Source organism: Oryctolagus cuniculus, chromosome 11 (genome assembly GCF_051225735.1).
Source record: "Oryctolagus cuniculus isolate XC-2025 breed Fujian yellow rabbit chromosome 11, ASM5122573v1, whole genome shotgun sequence".
NCBI lineage: Eukaryota > Metazoa > Chordata > Mammalia > Lagomorpha > Leporidae > Oryctolagus > Oryctolagus cuniculus.
This window is the reverse complement of record NC_142877.1, coordinates 101821512-101839170: the sequence shown is the minus strand read 5'-3', so window position 1 is coordinate 101839170 and position 17659 is coordinate 101821512. Positions and strand designations below refer to the sequence as shown.

General features: G+C 41.3%; 1 protein-coding gene and 1 pseudogene across 27 annotated transcripts in view; one reads left to right on the top strand and one right to left on the bottom strand.

Annotated features, from left to right (window-relative positions):
- The window catches only part of LOC103348369 (ubiquitin-ribosomal protein eS31 fusion protein pseudogene), a 63156-nt pseudogene extending 54392 nt beyond the window's left edge, over nucleotides 1-8764 (bottom strand).
- Nucleotides 1-17659, top strand: part of ANKS1B (ankyrin repeat and sterile alpha motif domain containing 1B) — a 1209513-nt gene that overhangs the window by 1116791 nt on the left and 75063 nt on the right. For all 27 annotated transcript variants that reach the window (XM_089308838.1, XM_089308836.1, XM_089308835.1 and 24 more), the window contains one exon: nucleotides 16322-16429. In XM_089308838.1, coding sequence (XP_089164964.1) covers nucleotides 16322-16429 — 108 coding nt within the window. The remainder of the gene's footprint in view (nucleotides 1-16321; nucleotides 16430-17659) is intronic.

Sequence of the window (17659 nt, the reverse complement as noted above, 5' to 3'; positions counted from 1 at the left end):
TATTCTGGTTGGCACTACGAAGGTTCCAGTTGCTCCCTATCCTCATGACCACTTGGTATTGTCAGTCTTTTTTATTTTAGTCATTCGAATGTGTATAGTGTTTCCCAGCTTTATTCTCTTATGTGTTTCTCCAGGAGATAAGGAAAGGGAGAGTTGTGTGGGGAGGTAGGGCTGATAGAAGAAAAGGGCTTATAAGAAATCTATCAATCACTGTCATCATCCTGTTCTTTTCTCGTCTTAAATTTGCCCTTGGGTCTAACAACATCAGCTTTCTTTCTAAATGCTTTTTTTTCCTTAACCTTTACCATTCCTTTCCACTCCATGTATAAGCTGGAATATGGAAAGCTCTCAATTCTGAAATGTGATATTATAGCCAGGCTAAGTAAAATCCATGGATGCATTTTTACAACCGTAACTTGAGCTAGTTTCAGATAGATTTTTACCTCCTCCCACATCTAATTCTTTTATAAAGACTACTGACAGGCAACAGAATTGACTACATTTTTTAACCCATTGCCTCTTTCACCCTCTGATGGAGGGTGTTATATGCCAGGAAAATAGCTCAACAGCAAGAAAAAAGGCAGAGCAACAACAGAGCAGAAAGTCCATTTATGATTCAAAAATTGAATAACCAGATCCCCATGTACCTGGGGTTATCTTGAGATTCAATTTGTCCAGAAGCCTCTTTAAAACTGTGTATATTTTCACATATTTTGACTTATTTTATAGTATATGGACATATGTTGATAATGAATGTTTTAAAGTGTTTTCATTGTATACTCCTATTGGGTTTTTTCCTTTTACTTATTTATCTTTTTTTTTTTATTTGAAAGCTAGAGAAATATCTTCTATCTGCTGGTTCACTTCCCTAATGCCCACAATAGCCAACACTGGGCCAGGCCAAAGCAGGAGCCAGAAACTCATCTGGGTCTCCCGTGTGGGTGGCAGGATCCGGCTGTTTGAGCTGCTTCCTAAGGTGCACAAAAGCAGGAAGATGGATGGAGAGTGGAACAGGGACTCAGATTCACACACTCCAGGATGGGATGCCGCCATCTCAAAGTGGTGGCTTCACTGGTACTCCAGATGCCTACACCATGAATTTTTATAACCATAATTTTATTTGCAGTACTGAGAGCATTAGTCACACCATAAAATTAATCATAAATTTTATGATCTCAAACATTGAAAAAGTGGGGAAATACCCTCAATACCTGTAAAAATCCCTGTGATTGGCAAAATATAAGCAAAACAACAGTGTCTCAACTCCTTAAAATACAAAGTGTATTAATAATACAGAGAGATTTGCAGTTTTCAAATACTATTAGCACATCATCACATCACCAAGAATAACTTCAGGGGCCAGCACAGTGGCATAGTAGGTAAAATCGCTGCTGCATGCAGTGCCGGCATCCTACATAGGCACTGGTGTGAGTCCCAGCTGCTCCACTTCTGGTCCAGCTCCCAGCTAATGTGCATGGGAAAGCAGTGGAAGATGGCCCAATTACTTGGGCCCCTGCACCATGTGGGAGACCCAAAAGAAGCTCCAAGCTCCTGGCTTCAGATTGGCCCAGCTCCTGCTGTTGCAGCCATTTGGGGAAGTGAATTAGCAGATGAAAGACATCTCTCTCTCTCTCTCTCTTTCTTTCTCTCTGCCTCTGCCTCTCTGTAATTCTGCCTTCCAAATAAATAAATCTCTTAAATAACTTCAGATATGGAATATTGCACATTTTTCCCATTTTCTTTTGTAACCAATTTTTTCTTCAGTACTCTCAGTACCCGGGTTATTTAAGAGTTTCTCTTATGAAAACCTAACTTGCAGCAAGCTGTACTTACACTGACTTACATGGAAATTAGTTAGCAACTGATTGGTTTGTTGTTTTTTTTTTTAATCTTCTGGAGTAATGTTTATGTGAAAATATAATCAGAAAATTAGTACCTTCATCAAGAGGTAATTCAGGGAGCTTCACAAATAAACCTAGGATCTCATTGATTACAAAAGAAAGCTTTGTGCCTCCAAAACCCTTCAATGCTCAGAGGCAATTATACCATTAAGGTCTCTCTCTATATGCAAAGATTATCTCATTTCCTCATAATTAGTGTTTCCTATTTATTGAGAGAGGCTGTTTTCAGAAAACACACATGCTCCCTCCTCACTCTTTCTCACAGTCTTTTACTCTCTGGAGCTGTGTAACTTGGGACCTTGCTTCCTTCCCAGAGGTTACTAGAGTTTTACTTCCATGGCATCTGTCACAAAAGACTTACTTGTTGATAATTTAGTAGTAGTTGTTTTGACGGCTGCTCAGAAGGAAAAGAGAATTTGGAAAATCTGGTAGAGGGGTTTTTCTTAGACGATGCAGTAGAAGTCAAAGGAAAGAGTTGCAGATGGCATGAGTCAAAGAAATTGTGCCGTACTATGGTAAGACTGCATATTGTAGTTAAGGTGCAAGAGCTCAGAATGAATTAGAAAAGGAAAGGAATAAAAAATACGGGTGCTCTCTTCCTTCCCTTTCTGTCTTTCAGAGACACCTCTCCTTCGTTTATTGTCTACCTTGAAAAGAGTCAGAGTCAAGATCCCAGGGATGCACCGTGGAGGTGTACTTGTGTGCTAGAGGCTGTGAGAAACCCTAGGATGCAGTGACATCTATGAGTCTTCCCAGAGCATACAGTCTGTTTGATCAGATGAGACACACAGAGAGAGCTAGTTTTGTATGCCAGGACCTGTCGAGAGTCAACAGCAACTTGCAAATAGTAGAGAAATTCAGAGAGGTCCATGTCATCCAGGGAGAGCAAGGAAGGCTTTAGGCAGATCTTTATTTCATCTTTGCAAGATTCTAATGAAAAGGGGGCCAAGGATGTTCTAGAATGTGCAGCAATGTGTATGTGTGGGGCAAAGAGATAATAGGAGAGAGGGCTCGAGAAGTGAAAAGCATTGTTCTTGATCTAAAATCTACTCTGAGATATCCATACTAGCATATTTAAATAACAAAGCTAGTATTCAAAATATTGCTGATAGGGTAAGAACATTTTAAATTTCCATTATACTTAATATAGAAATAATGGCTTAATTCAGTGCCTTGTAATTCCCAAGGAAGCTGCCTAATCATTCTCATTCAACTCACAGAAATACTTTTTAAGCAGGGAAGGCTGTTTAAACATATGTAATTCGATAGATGGGTGATAAGAGAGGTAAGAATAAATAACTCTACACACGTGTATGTATATATGCATAAATGTAAATATATACACCTATATACACACACATACTTTGTGTATTTTTTATTTTTTTTTTATTTTTATTTATTTTTTTTTTTTTTGACAGGCAGAGTGGACAGTGAGAGAGAGAGAGACAGAGAGAAAGGTCTTCCTTTGCCGTTGGTTCACCCTCCAATGGCCGCCGCGGCCGGCGCGCTGCGGCCAGCGCACCGCGCTGATCCGATGGCAGGAGCCAGGAGCCAGGTGCTTTTCCTGGTCTCCCATGGGGTGCAGGGCCCAAGCACCTGGGCCATCCTCCACTGCACTCCCTGGCCACAGTAGAGAGCTGGCCTGGAAGAGGGGCAACCGGGACAGAATCCGGCGCCCCAACCGGGACTAGAACCCGGTGTGCCGGCGCCGCTAGGCGGAGGATTAGCCTAGTGAGCCGCAGCGCCGGCCTTTTGTGTATTTTTTTAAACTCCAGGATGGAGAGCCCTGTAAGACTGGATATTTTTGGTTCATTGTGGCTCACAGATTGCATAAAATTATAGTTGTATGTGAAAGACATCCAATAAATACTTGTTGAATAACATTGTAATTGTCCCATATACATCACTGAAATACATGTAGGATCACTAAGCTAGAACAGGGAGAGGAAGAACCAGATGTCATGTCTTTCTGCTTCTGTGGCCCTTCTAGCCAACACAGCATGCCAGGCTTGGATTGTTGCAGGCCAAGAAATGAATAAGAAAATGTCAAAAGTTAAAATTAAATGCAGGGCAGGTGTTTGGTCTAGCCATTAAGCTGTTGGTTGAAACATCTGTGTCCCTCATCAGAGTGCCTGGGTTCTAGTTTTGGCTTTGTTTCCATAACAGCTTCCTGCCACTGTAGACCCTGGGAGCAGTAATAATAGGTCAAGTAATTGGGTTTCTGCCACCCACGTGGGAAGCCTAGATTGAGCTTCCAGTTCCTGGCTTGAGCCAGAGCTAGACCCTGGCTCCGTGCAATCCCAGGCCTTGGGGCATTTGGGGAGTGAACGCTTGGAGGGGAACTCTATTTCTGTGTCTCTCCAAAAAAATCAGGTGCAAGTTGAAGCAAGGATTTCTGGAATTGTGGGAATTGAAATAAGTTGATCCACAGGCACAGTTTTGCCTGGATGTTTCCAGATGGAAGGTGTTTAGAAATTATTACCAGGCAAAGGGTGAAAGTTTGACATTCAGTTGTAATTTTAGTTCTGCAGATGGGAACAACGCACCTCCGTTTCCACTCTGGGTGTTTAAGGACAGCAGAACTCCTTGTCTCCCTGGCAGGCTTGCAGACTGACTAAAAGAGGCTCCTCCGAAGGACCATCAGCATCGTAGAGCCACATGGCCATTACTCTGTAGTTGGCAAATAAGTAGGAAGGAGCAGAGGAGTAATCTACTCCCCTCAGTGGAAGGAAATTCCAATGCAAGGTGAAGCCATTTCCTCCCCTCCCTAAATAAAAGCCCAGACGTGCAAAGGACGCAGTCCCAGGGTAGTGATAACGGCAACTGCTCATGCTCGGCATTGCTGCATGTGTCATCTCTAGAGAATTCCAGCTGCATGTGCCGTATCACGTCTGTCAGCTTAACTCTGAACTCCGAAACAGAACCAATCAGAATGTGACACTGAGGAACGTTATGCAGATATGTGATTTTCCCTGGAGAGCTTGGTCCAGCCATCAATAAATGGGTTGGGATTTTATGCAGAACAGGGAGACTATCGCTACATGACTTTTCTTTGTGACTTGAGGTTTTCTTCAGAGTTTTTCATACTGTGTCTGTGCAAACATAGCAATAAAAATGGAAATTGGAGGGAAATAGGATTTTGTAAGCATGTGAAATGTCTGATATCCAGAAAAAGTTTTAGTCTGATATCCATACTAAATTTACAACAATACAGGGAATGGTCTGTATGTTATAAAATGTTTATTTAAAGCAATATTATGGTAATACAGTTACTTAAAATGTCTACTGAGAGTTATATATATAAAAAAGAGTTCTTAGTTTTAATAGGGCATGAAAAAAACCCAGGTGAAAATTATATTTACAATATGGAATACTTCTAAAAGTCCATGGAAAATGGAATTGAAACGTTAAATTTATTGAGGTCCAAAAGCTTCTGAAATCCATGCATACAAAATTCATGGAAAAATGTGTATCATCCTAAAGATATGTAGAGATTTCAAACTTTTTGCCTCAAAATAGGCTTATCTTTTTTCAGATTTTGTCTACATTTTCAAAGATTTATTCATCTATTTGAAAGTCAGAGTATCTTAAAAGAGAGGGAAGGAGAGAGGAACCGTCTGTCTGCTGATTCACTCCCCAAATGCTTAAAACAACTGGGGCTCAGCCAGGCCAAAGCTTGGAGCTGGGAACTCCATCCAGGCTCCCACATGAGTCGCAGAACAAATAATTCTTGGTTGCCCTTTTAGCAGGGAGCTGGATGGGAAGCTGAGCAGCCAGGCCTGGAGCCAGCACTCTGATATGGGATGCTGGCGTCCTAACTCATGATGCCACAAGGCAGGCCCCTACAATTATCTTTTAATTTTACGTCGTTGGGAGTGCTTGCAAATGACCACCACAACACATAATCATGGGGAGGAAGATGAAATATGCCTAAGTGTTGATAGTCAATGGATAACTGGTTTTCTTATTTGTGTTTCTGTATCTTTTAAAGTATCTATAACAGAAAATCAAAACATTCAGTTTTTTAAGAGAAGGTAAAGGTGGTCTGGCACTGTGGTTTAGCAGGTAAAACTGCCACCTGTGGCCCTGACATCCCATATGGGTGCCTATTCGAGTCCTGACTGCTCCACTTCTGATCCAGCTCCCTGCTGATGTGCCTGGGAAAGCATAGGAGGATGGCCCAAGTCCCTGGCCCCTGTACCCACGTGGGAGATCCAGTGAAGTTCCTGGATCCTGGCTTCAGCCTGGCTGAGCACCGAGCCATGACAGCTATTTGGGAAGTGAACCAGCTGATGGAAGACCTCTCTGTCTGTCTTTCTCTCTCTAACTCTGCCTTTCAAGTAAATAAATAAATCTCTAAAAAGAGTGAAGGTAAAGGAAGCACATGTTTAATTTATTTCGCATTATATTCAGCATGTTTATATCACGTTGAACTTGAAAAAATTTGAGTATACTGACTTTCAGCTTTGCTGTGACATATATTCTGTTTTTGAGCTATCACAAGGATAATGTCATTATATTGTCTGGCAGAATTCCGGCAGCTAAACCCAGAAACATAAATGACAATGACATAATATTATAGCACTGTCACTCAGAAAAGTATTTCTCCTATTGCTGGAATTTGCAACAGGGTTTCTGAAGTTGTCCAGTTGAATAGATGCTGGAGAAAATTCCTGGAGACAGCTACTATTGTGATGAATGGATACCAATTTGTGACCATCCTGTGTTATTTCAACAGGATCCCTTGCCTTTAACCAACCTGCATTTCCCTTATGATGGTTGTGGTAAAAACCATTAGGAAAACATGCAAACAGCATTTATTTCTTATCTGTTGGAAGTAGCTGGAAACACATTCCTATCCCCATTTGTATAATAATATTTTTTCCTTTTTTTAAAGATTTATTTTATTTATTTGAAGGAGTTACAGAGAGGTAGAGCCAGAGAGAGAGAGAAAGAGAGGTCTTCCATCCGCTGGTTCACTCCCTAAATGACCGCAACAGCCAGAACTGAGCTGATACGAAGCCAGGAGCCAGGAGCTTCTTCCAGGTCTCCCACGCAGGTGCAGGGACCCAAGGACTTGGGCCATTTTCCACTGCTTTCCCAGGCCATAGCAGAGAGCTGGATTGAAAGTGGAGCAGCCAGTACGCAAACTGGCACCCAAACTGCCAGCACTACAGGCCGGGGCTTTTAACCCACTGCGCCACAGCACTGGCCCCTATTTTTTTCTTAATTAGTGGTTTGCAGTGCAGTTATTTGTGCCCAATCTCTGCAATATTATAAATCCTGTTCATGTTTCACTTCTGAATCCTCCAAATAATTTGTGGCAGAAATTCCATATTTTTCTAGTTGGACTATGTTGCCTCGATATCTTAGAATAACAAAATCTCAAATACATTACCATTACTTCATCTTTTACTCCCATTGAGTTTCTTCTACACATGGTTAACGTTCATCTAAGCAGCTGTGAAAATTCTAAATGATTCTTCTCTATCACAGTAACCATTGCTGTGGCTTTTTGAAAACTGCAAGTTTGCTGGTCATAGTCATGATGCCTTCAGCAGTGGGAGTCCACTACTGCAGGAGCCCATCCTGGTTCCAGAACTGATCAGCCACTAAGCTGTTCAGACTTGGCTTTTCCACAACAACTATTCTTATTTGTAATATTCTCTGTGTTACTGCCTGATAATTGGATTTCTTATTGTTGGCTTGGGAGTTTTGAAGCCAAATGTCACACTCTGCTGTTCCACTGTTGGCCAGTTTGGATTGAACCTTGAGAGATGATGGTTTCTCGCTCTTTTGGCCTATAGCTTTAACATGGCTCTGAGTCTTATCCAAAACTGAATTAGTTTAATATCTTCAGATGGCCAAGACCCAACATAAATCTTTTAAACAATAATTCAAAATAAGAAGTACCATATTAAGAAATGATATTATGGCATGACCAAAGCTTAGCTAAGGCCAAAGGTATAGAGGTTAATAGCCAAAAAAGAAGTAAAGACGAGGTTAATAACCAGGTACAAATCCTATCCATGATACCTGTTAGCGGTGTGACCTTACACAAATTACTCAATAGTTCTAGGTGTCATATTTTGTGTCCCTAAAATGGGAATGACAATATTATTGTAAGAATCAAATGAGTTATCTCTGTACTTATATAATGTATTTAGGACAGTTTCTATCATAACTAGCACATAGAAAATGTTCAATAAATGGTAGTAATTGGCAATATCTGTGGTTCTATAGGCTCCTTTCTAATAAATAAAGAAGGTTACTTAAGTGGTGCTGACATGAATCGTCATCCTGTCGCCCTCTGCTTGATATTTCTGTGGAGGGGGACAGCAAAGGTGTTCTCGTATAGGAGAGGCCTCCACTTGCCTCCTATTGGAGGTTAAGCAGTATGAATGGGAGAAAAACACGTGCTTTTAAATTAGGTTAGCATCAGACTAAAAGCTAGAAATTGGACACATCCCTGCCAGGAGGAGTTTCTTCAATGAGAGCTTTTCCAAGCTTAGCCAGATCTCTCTGTGCAAAGCAACAGGTTCTCTATTTGACATGATTCACTTTGTGACAATGAACAAGTCCTTATTATTTTGGGTCAGGGTTTCCGTGGCTCCTCAGAGTCCAGTAGCTGGAACAGACACACTGGGAAGTTTGAGTCTCCTATTTGCAAGCACCATGAGCGTTTATCTCACAATTTCACTCTTCAGCTTGCCAGCAACCTTAGCGATCAGCAATACCCACCTCACTCCATAGCGAAAAAACTGAGATTCGCGGATTGGGGTGACCTGCCCAAAATTGAGTGGTGGCAGAGTAAACCGAAAGCAACGATGGGGTTCCCACCAGCCCAGTTTTACCCCAGTCATTTGTTTTTAGGTGTCAGTTATTTGTAAAAGTGATCTTGAGTGTGTTACTGTGAAAACATTTCTGAGCAGATTCAGGAACTTTACATAGCGACACCAGCATTGGGTTCAGTTACCAGGAGAAAGGCAGTGGGATTTTATGGGGCAATTTAGACCCAATAGAAGCCTTTGGCAAAGTAATTGAGAACAAGAATAACGGAGAACAAGAGAATAATAAGAGAATGGGGTATTTAGACTTGTAAAATATCTTTGAGAAAGTTAATGGTGTATTTTTCTAAAATGGGGAGATTCTTTCATCTCAATACTTAGAAAAAAAGAAACAATGCAAGAATGTAAGAGAATTTCTATGAATCATATAAATAATGCTGTCTACAAGTACTCTGCACTAGGACCATTCTCATTTAGCATATTCATAAATCATCTGAAAGAAGGAGGACATTGTGAGATTTTAAGGTTTGCAAGAACTGCTAAGCTCTACCAGGTAGTGATGTGTCAAGCTGGTTAACATAAATGGAGAAAGGAACACAGGACAGAGTGACTGGGCAGAAGCATGGACGCGTGGCAGATGGGCTTCTGCATGGACAACTGGAAGATAAAGCATTTGGGGAGAAATAATTCTACCCACTCTTCTAAGATTAAAGGGCTTTGCATTATCAGCCCTAACACAATTAGGAAATCTTATAGTCAGTATATACGTTCATCTATAGCTATTCCCACTACAGCTAAAAGGCCAGCCAGAAATCAAGTGTGTTTAGAAAGGATATTTTAAAAGCAGCACCCTCTCGGGTATAAAACCCTGATTCACTTATACCTGCCATATTTTTTAAGAAAGCTTTTATTTAATGAATATAAATTTCATAGGTACAGCTTTAGGAATATAGTGGTTCTTCCCCCGATACCAGCCCTCCTACCCTCAGTCCCTCTTCCATCCCATTCTTCATTAAGATTCATTTTTAATTATCTTTTTATATAGAAGACCAACTCTATACTAAGTAAAGATTTCAACATTTTGCACCCACACAGGCACACAAAGTATAAAGTACTATTTGAAGACAAGTTTTACTGTTAATTTTCATAGTACAACTCATTAGGGATAGAGGTCGTACATGGGAAGCAAGTGCACAGTGACTCCTGTTGCTGATTTAACAAGTGACATTCTTATTTATGACTTCAGTGATCACCCAGGGCTCTTGCTATGAGTTGCCAAGCTATGGGAGACTTTTGATTCCACAAAATCCATCCGTATTTAGACAGGGTCATAAGCAAAGTAGAAGTTCTCTCCTCCCTTCAGAGAGAAGTATCTCCTTCTTTGATGGCCCCCTCTTTCCACTGGGATCTTACTCCCTGAGATTTTGGTCATTTTTTGCCACAGTGACTTGGCTTTCCATGCCTGAAATGATCTCAAGGGCTTTTCAGCCAGATCAGAATGTCTTAAGGGCTGATTCTGAGGTCAGAGTGCTGTTCAGGATGTTTGTCATTCTATGAGTCTGCTGTGGACTGCTCCCCATGTTGGAACATTCTTTCCTTTTTAATTCCATCTATTGTTATTACCACACACTTGGTCTTATTTATGTGAACCCTTTGACACTTAATCCTATATATATGATCAGTTACATACTTAATATGATCACTTTAACATGTAAAATGGCATTAGTACTACCCAGCTTAATGGGATTTGGAGTTCCATAGCAAGTTTTTAGCTTTACTCCTAGGGGTAAGTCCCTGGGAATGTGTGCTAAACTGTACATCTCTTCCCTCTTTTATTCTCTTTTTTTTACTGGGATCTATTTTCAATTGGATTTAAACACCTGTGAATAATTTTGTGTTAAGTAAAGAGTTCAACCAATTGCATAGAAAAATAAAATAATAAAAAAAATAATAAAACCGTTCCTCAACAGTCAAGACAAGGGCTGTTCAAGTCATTGCTTCTCATAGTGTCAGTTTCATTTCCACAGGTTTCCTTTTAGGTGCTCTGTTAGTTGTCACACATCAGGGAGAACATATTATATTTGTCTCTTTGGGACTGGCTTATTTCGTTAAGTATGAAGTTTTCCAGATTCAACCATTTTGTTGCCCATGATCAGATTCTGTTTTTTTTTTTTTTTACTGCTGTGTAGTATTCCATATAGTACATATCCTGTAATTTCTTTATCCCGTCTTCTGTTGACAGGCATTTAGATTGATTCCACCTCTTAGCTATTGTGAACTGAGCTGCAATAAACATGGAGGTGCAGATAGCTCTTTACTTGCTGATTTTATTTCCCTTGGGTAAATTCTGAGGAGTGGGATGGCTGGGTCGTATTGTAGGACTATATTCAGATTCCTGAGGTATCTCCAAACTGTCTTCCATAGTGGCTTTACCAGTTTGCATTCCAACCAACAGTGGATTAGGGTTCCTTTTTCCCCACATCCTCATCAGCATTTGTTGTTTCTTTATTTCTGTATGCCAGTCGAACTGAGTGAAATAAAACCTCATTGTGGTTTTGATTTGCATTTCCCTGATGGCTAGTGATCCTGAACATTTTTTCATCTGTCTATTAGCCATTTGGATTTCCTCTCTTGAAAAATGTCGTCTCAAGAGCGTCAGGTGATCACTGACATCATAAATAAGAGTGTCAATTGTTAAATCAACAAAAGGAGTCACAGTGCACTTACTCCCAATGTAAGACCTCTCTCCTTAATGTGTTCTACTATAAGAATTAATGGTAAAACTAGTCTTCAAACAGTACTTTATACTTAGTGTTTCTGTGTGGGTACAAACTGTTGAAATCTTTACTTAGCATATACTAAATTGATCTTCTGTATATAAAGATAATTGAAAATGAATCTTAATGAAGAATGGGATGGGAGAAGGAGTAGGAGGTGGGATGGTTTGGGGGTGGGAGGGCTGGTATGGGAGGGAAAACTGCTATAATCCAAAAGTTGTACTTATGAAATTTATATTTAATGAATAAAAGCTTTCTATAAAAAAAGAAAAAAAGTCTGATGAAGTCTTTGGTCTATCTCTTAACTGGGTTTTTTGTTTTGCTGTTGTGGAGTTTCTTGATCTCTTTGTAAATTTTGGTTATTAATCCTTTATCAGTTGTATAGTTTGCAAATAATTTTTCCCATTCTGTCAGTTGCCTCTTCACTTTCCTGTTTCTTTTGCCATACAGAAACTTCTCAATTTGATGTAATTCCATTTGTTAAGTTGGGCTTTGAAAGCCTGTGCCACTGGGGTCTTTTCTAAGAAGTGTTTGCTTGTGCCAATGTCTTGAAGAGTTTCTCTAATGTTCTCTAATACTTTGATAGTGTAGGGTCATAGATTTAGATCTTTAATCCATGTTGAGTGGATTTTTGTGTAAGGTGTAAGGTAGGGGTCTAGCTTCATACTGCTGCATGTGAAAATCCAGTTTTCCCTGCACCATTTGTTGAAGAGACTGTCCTTGCTCCAGGGATTGGTTTTAGCTCCTTGATCAAATATAAGTTGCTTGTAGATGTTTGGATTGATTTCTGGTGTTTCTATTCTGTTCCATTGGTCTGTCCATCTGTTTTTGTACCAGTACCAGGCTGTTTTGATTATAACTTCCCTGTAGTATGTCTTAAAAATCTGTTGTTGTGATGCTCCAGCTTTGTTTCTATTGTATAAGATTGCTTTAGCTATTCGAGGTCTCCTGTGCCTCTGTATGAACTTCAGCATCATTTTTTCTAGATCTGAGAAGAATTTGTTTGGTATTTTGATTGGTGTTGCATTTAATCTGTAAATTGCTTTCAGAAGAATGGACATTTTGAAGATATTGATTCTTCCAATCCATGAGCATGGAAGATTTTTTCCATTTTTTTGTATCTTCTATTTCTTTCTTTAATGTTTTGTAATTCTCATCATAGAGGTCTTTGACATCCTTGGTTCAATTTATTCCAAGGTATTTGAATTTTTTGTAGCTATTGTGAATGGGATTGATCTTAGAAGTTCTTTCTCAGCCATGGCATTGCCTGTGTATACGAAGGCTGTTGATTTTTTAGTATTGACTTTATGTGATGCTACTATACCAAACTCTTCTATGAGTTTCAATAGACTCTTAGTGTAGTCTTTTGGATCCTAGATATAGATATAGATATAGAATCATATCATCTGCAAATAGGGATAGTTTGACTTTTTCCTTCCCAATCTGTGTTCCTTTGATTTCTTTTTCTTGCCTAATGGCTCTGGCTAAAACTTTCAGGACTATATTGAATAGCAATGGTTAGAGTGGGCATACCTTTCTAGTATTAGATCTCAGTAGGAATGCTTCCAACTTTTCCCCATTCAATAGGATGCTGGCCATGGGTTTGTCATAAACTGCCTTGATTGTGTTGAGGAATGTTCCTTCTGTATCCAATTTGCTTATGGTTTTCATCATAAAATGTGTTGTATTTTATCAAATGCTTTCTCTTCATCCATTGAGATAATCATATGGTTTTTGTTCAGCAGTTTGTTAATGTGATGTATCATTGATTGATTTGCTAATGTTGAACCATCCATGCATACCAGGGATAAATCCCACTTTGAGTGGATGATCTTTCTACGTGTTGTTCGATTCAATTGGCTAGAATTTGTTGAGGATTTTTGTGTCTATGTTCATTAGGGGAATTGGTCTGTAATTCTCTTTCTCTCTTGCATCTTTTTCAGGTTTAGAAATTAAGGTTATGCTGGCTTCATAGAAAGTTTAGGAGGATTCCCTCTCCTTATTGTTTTGAATAACTTGAGAAGAATTGGAGTTAATTTTTCTTTAAATGTCTGGTAGAATTCAGCAGTGAAGCCATCCAGTCCTGGGCTTTTCTTTTTGGGGAAGGCCTTTATTACTGATTCAGGTTTTGTTTTGTTTTGTTTTGTTTTGTTTTTGACAGGCAGAGTGGACAGTGAGAGAGAGAGACAGAGAGAAAGGTCTTCCTTTGCCGTTGGTTCACCCTCCAATGGCCACCATGGCCGGCGCGCTGCGGCTGGCGCACCGCGCTAATCCAATGGCAGGAGCCAGGTACTTATCCTGGTCTCCCATGGGGTGCAGGGCCCAAGTACCTGGGCCATCCTCCACTGCACTCCCTGGCCACAGCAGAGAGCTGGCCTGGAAGAGGGGCAACAGGGACAGAATCCGGTGCCCTGACTGGGACTAGAACCCGGTGTGCCAGCACCGCAAGGCGGAGGATTAGCCTAGTGAGCTGCGGCGCCGGCCGCTGATTCAGTTTTCATTTTGGTTATGGTTCTGTTTAGGTTTCTGTGTCTTCATGGCTCAATTAAGGTAGGTTTATGTCCAGGAATCTATTTCTTCTAGGTTTCCCATTTTGTTGGCATACAGCTCTATGTAGTAATTTCTGATGATTCTTTTTATTTCTGTAGTGTTTGTTGTTACATTTCCTTTTTTCATCTCTGATTTTTATTGATTTGGGAATTCTCTCTCCTTTTTTTGGTTAGTTGGGCCAGTGGTGTGTCAGTTTTGTTTATTTTTTCATATTGTGAGCCTTTTTTTCAACAAACCCTAAGCAGTTTACAGGGTAGGAAAAGGTCCAGAGAATGGCAACTAAAATGATCTTTGGGAAAGAGGAGCTGCTTTAGGTTAACAAACTTGCAATGATTAGGATGCATCAGATTGGGAAGATAACAGTTTATAAAATCGTGAGGGTATGGTGCATATACACATTTACCTTGGTTAACACTTACCATCCCATCATCATCAACTGACATGGGGTTTGGGAAGATATAAAGGGGTTGACATAGTGCTAATTAAAATCTAAATCAGTTAAGGCAGAAAGACCATTAGGCTAACTGATAAATAGGTAAATAAAAATTCAAGGTACCAAGGGATGTGTACCAAAGAAATGCCCACCTCTCCCCAAAAAAACTTGTAAAGAGAGGAGAATTTTTACTTAAGTTGTAATTACTTTGGAAACTAATGACAAAGCCAAAGTTGCTGTATCCTGGCACTATACATGGGGGTGGAAGGAGTAAGTACATTTTTATGAATGGATTTACAATATATTGATTTTAAAAATCAGTAATATTTAGAGACATACCCAAGCTTTGCGGTGTATACCTTAGAATGAAACAAAAACCTGATTCAAATCCTGTAGTACTAGCTCTTGCGTAAGCAGTGTAACCACTCTGAACCTCCATTTCTCCATCTGTGACATGAGAAAACCCCTTCTACAAAGAGATCTTGTCAAAACTGAAGGGAGTGGCGTCTGTAAAGTATCAGGAATAGGACCGGGGCTTGAGGATCTGTGCAGTGCTTAGTTCCCTAAGACACTGCTTGCACAGCATCCTTCAACAGCATGGTCAGACTCCACAGCCCAGCCTGGGGAGACGCTGAGTCCACCCCAAGTAGGCAGCATTTGATTCTAACCCTCATTTTTCTACTTTTGTCCTTACATCCATTCTTTCAGATACATTGGGCACATATTATGTCAAGTATTGCTTTATTACTCAGGAAACAGTAGTGATAAACATAGATCTGTATCCGGGCCAGCGCCGCGGCTCACTAGGCTAATCCTCTGCCTTGCGGCGCCGGCACACCGGGTTCTAGTCCCGGTCAGGGCGCCGGATTCTGTCCCGGTTGCCCCTCTTCCAGGCCAGCTCTCTGCTGTGGCCCGGGAGTGCAGTGGAGGATGGCCCAAGTGCTTGGGCCCTGCACCCCATGGGAGACCAGGATAAGTACCTGGCTCCTGGCTTCGGATCAGCGTGGTGCGCTGGCTGCAGCGTGCTGGCCGCGGCGGCCATTGGAGGGTGAACCAACGGCAAAAGGAAGCCCTTTCTCTCTGTCTCTCTCTCTCACTGTCCACTCTGCCTGTCAAAAACAAACAAACAAAAAACAAACATAGATCTGTATCCTGTTCTTAGGGAGCTCACAGAAGGAGATCGGGTTCACGAACTAGAAATAAAGTGATTTCATAGAATGGTCAAAAACAGGGTTTGTAGGGTCATGCACAATGAGGGTTGAGGCACAGCCCTTTTCCTGAAGAGTTGGGGGGGGGACACAGCATTTGAGCAGCCTCCACAAGGGTACAGTCTCTGGTTGTTTGAAAACATGCAGCATTTCCAGAAAATGGAGGAGCATGGGGAGTTCCCCAAGGCAGGAATGAGTAGGGAGTGTTCAAGGCCCAGAGGAGGCCTGTATGAGTGAGCATCCTGGATGGAGAGGGACAGGGACGTGGTTAGAGAGGGACAGAGGACAGCTAGCCCTAGGTGCTCAGGGCCAGGCCAGGACTCAGCATTAGCAGCCGTCAGAGTTTTCAGCTGATTAATGATGTGAGTGGTTTGTATTTTTGAAAGGTATCCTGGCTACTGGGTAAACAATGGGACTCTGAGGGCAGCGGGACTCAAAGGAGATGGCTCTGTGCCTGCTTTTCCAACCCCACGCTCGTCCCTCCAGATTTCCTAGAAGCTGCTCCGTCCTCTTTCTGAACTTGACAGTCACACTGCCTTCAACGCCGCATCCCTCGAGCGTGGGCTACCTTGACACAGATGACTTTTGTGCTTGTCATGTTTTAGGACATATACAAGTTATGTTTTCTCAGGTGAGATAGTTAACCCAAATCATGTCGTTTCAGGTTTTAAAAATCAATTTGATTGGCCACAGGAAACGCATTTTGGCCTCTCTGGGAGACAGGCTGCACGAGGATCCACCGCAGAAGCCCCCTCGGTCCATCACCCTCAGGGTAAGTGCCAAGAAGTCCTCCGTGTCCTCTGCTCTTGGCCTCCAAAATCTCATCATGCAATAAAGCAGCTGAAGCTATGGGCAAGGAGTGCAGTTCCCTGTGGAGCTCACAATCCCCCTTTTGGTTGTGTTTTATAAAACGAGCTTTGTTTTTGTTGATTGGTTAGATCTGTGTTTTTGAGCTTTAGATGATACGCATCTGTCATGGAATTCAGTCTGGCCAACCTCCGCCTTTAGGAACCAGCTCCTATCCCACACTCCCGTCTACACTAAGAGAGCGGAAATGAGTTTTCTGTCAGACCCCTCAAACCCACAGAAAGAAAATCAATAAAGAACTGGAGTTAAGTAAAGATCAATTTAAAATTAACCTTAGGGTCTTCTTTTTTTCAAGACATGAAAATTGTCCATCTTTACCCCCTTCTAAAAAAATTAAGAATAGAGAACTAAAACTTTATTTAATGAACTCTTTCAGCTATATTTTAGGATTACAGGGAGAAGCAATAAGAGGAACCAAGGAAGGGGGAGGGAAATAAACAGGAAGGGAAAGGACAGAGAGAGAAAATGAGAGACGATTTCCAGGAGGAACAGCAGTGCCAAGGAGCAGCCGACATCTCCTGTTTTCATGGCTTCTCTAAGAACCTTTCCAACATTCATCTCAAAGTTGGGCTCTCCCTGGCAAGCTGGAGATTCCCCATACTGTTCTCTTCAGTCCTGTGCTTACTTCAGATTCCCTTTTCTGCAAGGTGTCAGGAAAGGCAGTGCGACAGTAAATGGGGGACACAGGCATGGCCCTTGGATGTAACTGTCTCTAAGGAGGCGCAGCAGAATGGTGTAGCTACCGTCAGGGTGGCAGGGGGCTGGGCAGGAGATAAGCTGTGAAGCTTCTGAGTCTGACTGAGCTTGGAAAGAGAAGAAAATATACCGAGATGTCAGGGAATGCCAGAGAATTGGCTCCAGGAGGGAACCACGAAGAAAATTGATTACTGGGGGAATCAGGATACACTGGCATGTTTGGAAGCTACTTGAGGGCTTTGAGAGTAGGGGAAGTAGAAATACAATTCATTTCCCCCCTCAGGAAGAGCAGCCTTAAATAAATTGAAGGAAAATTAGGCTAGAAAGGGATGAGGTCTTACCTTCCTTTTTTCCATAGAAGGGGAAGAAGCTGTAGGCGCCATCACTGTAATGACCTCAGAAGGACTCTGCAGAGAGCGATTTCCTGCTGCTTGCTGTG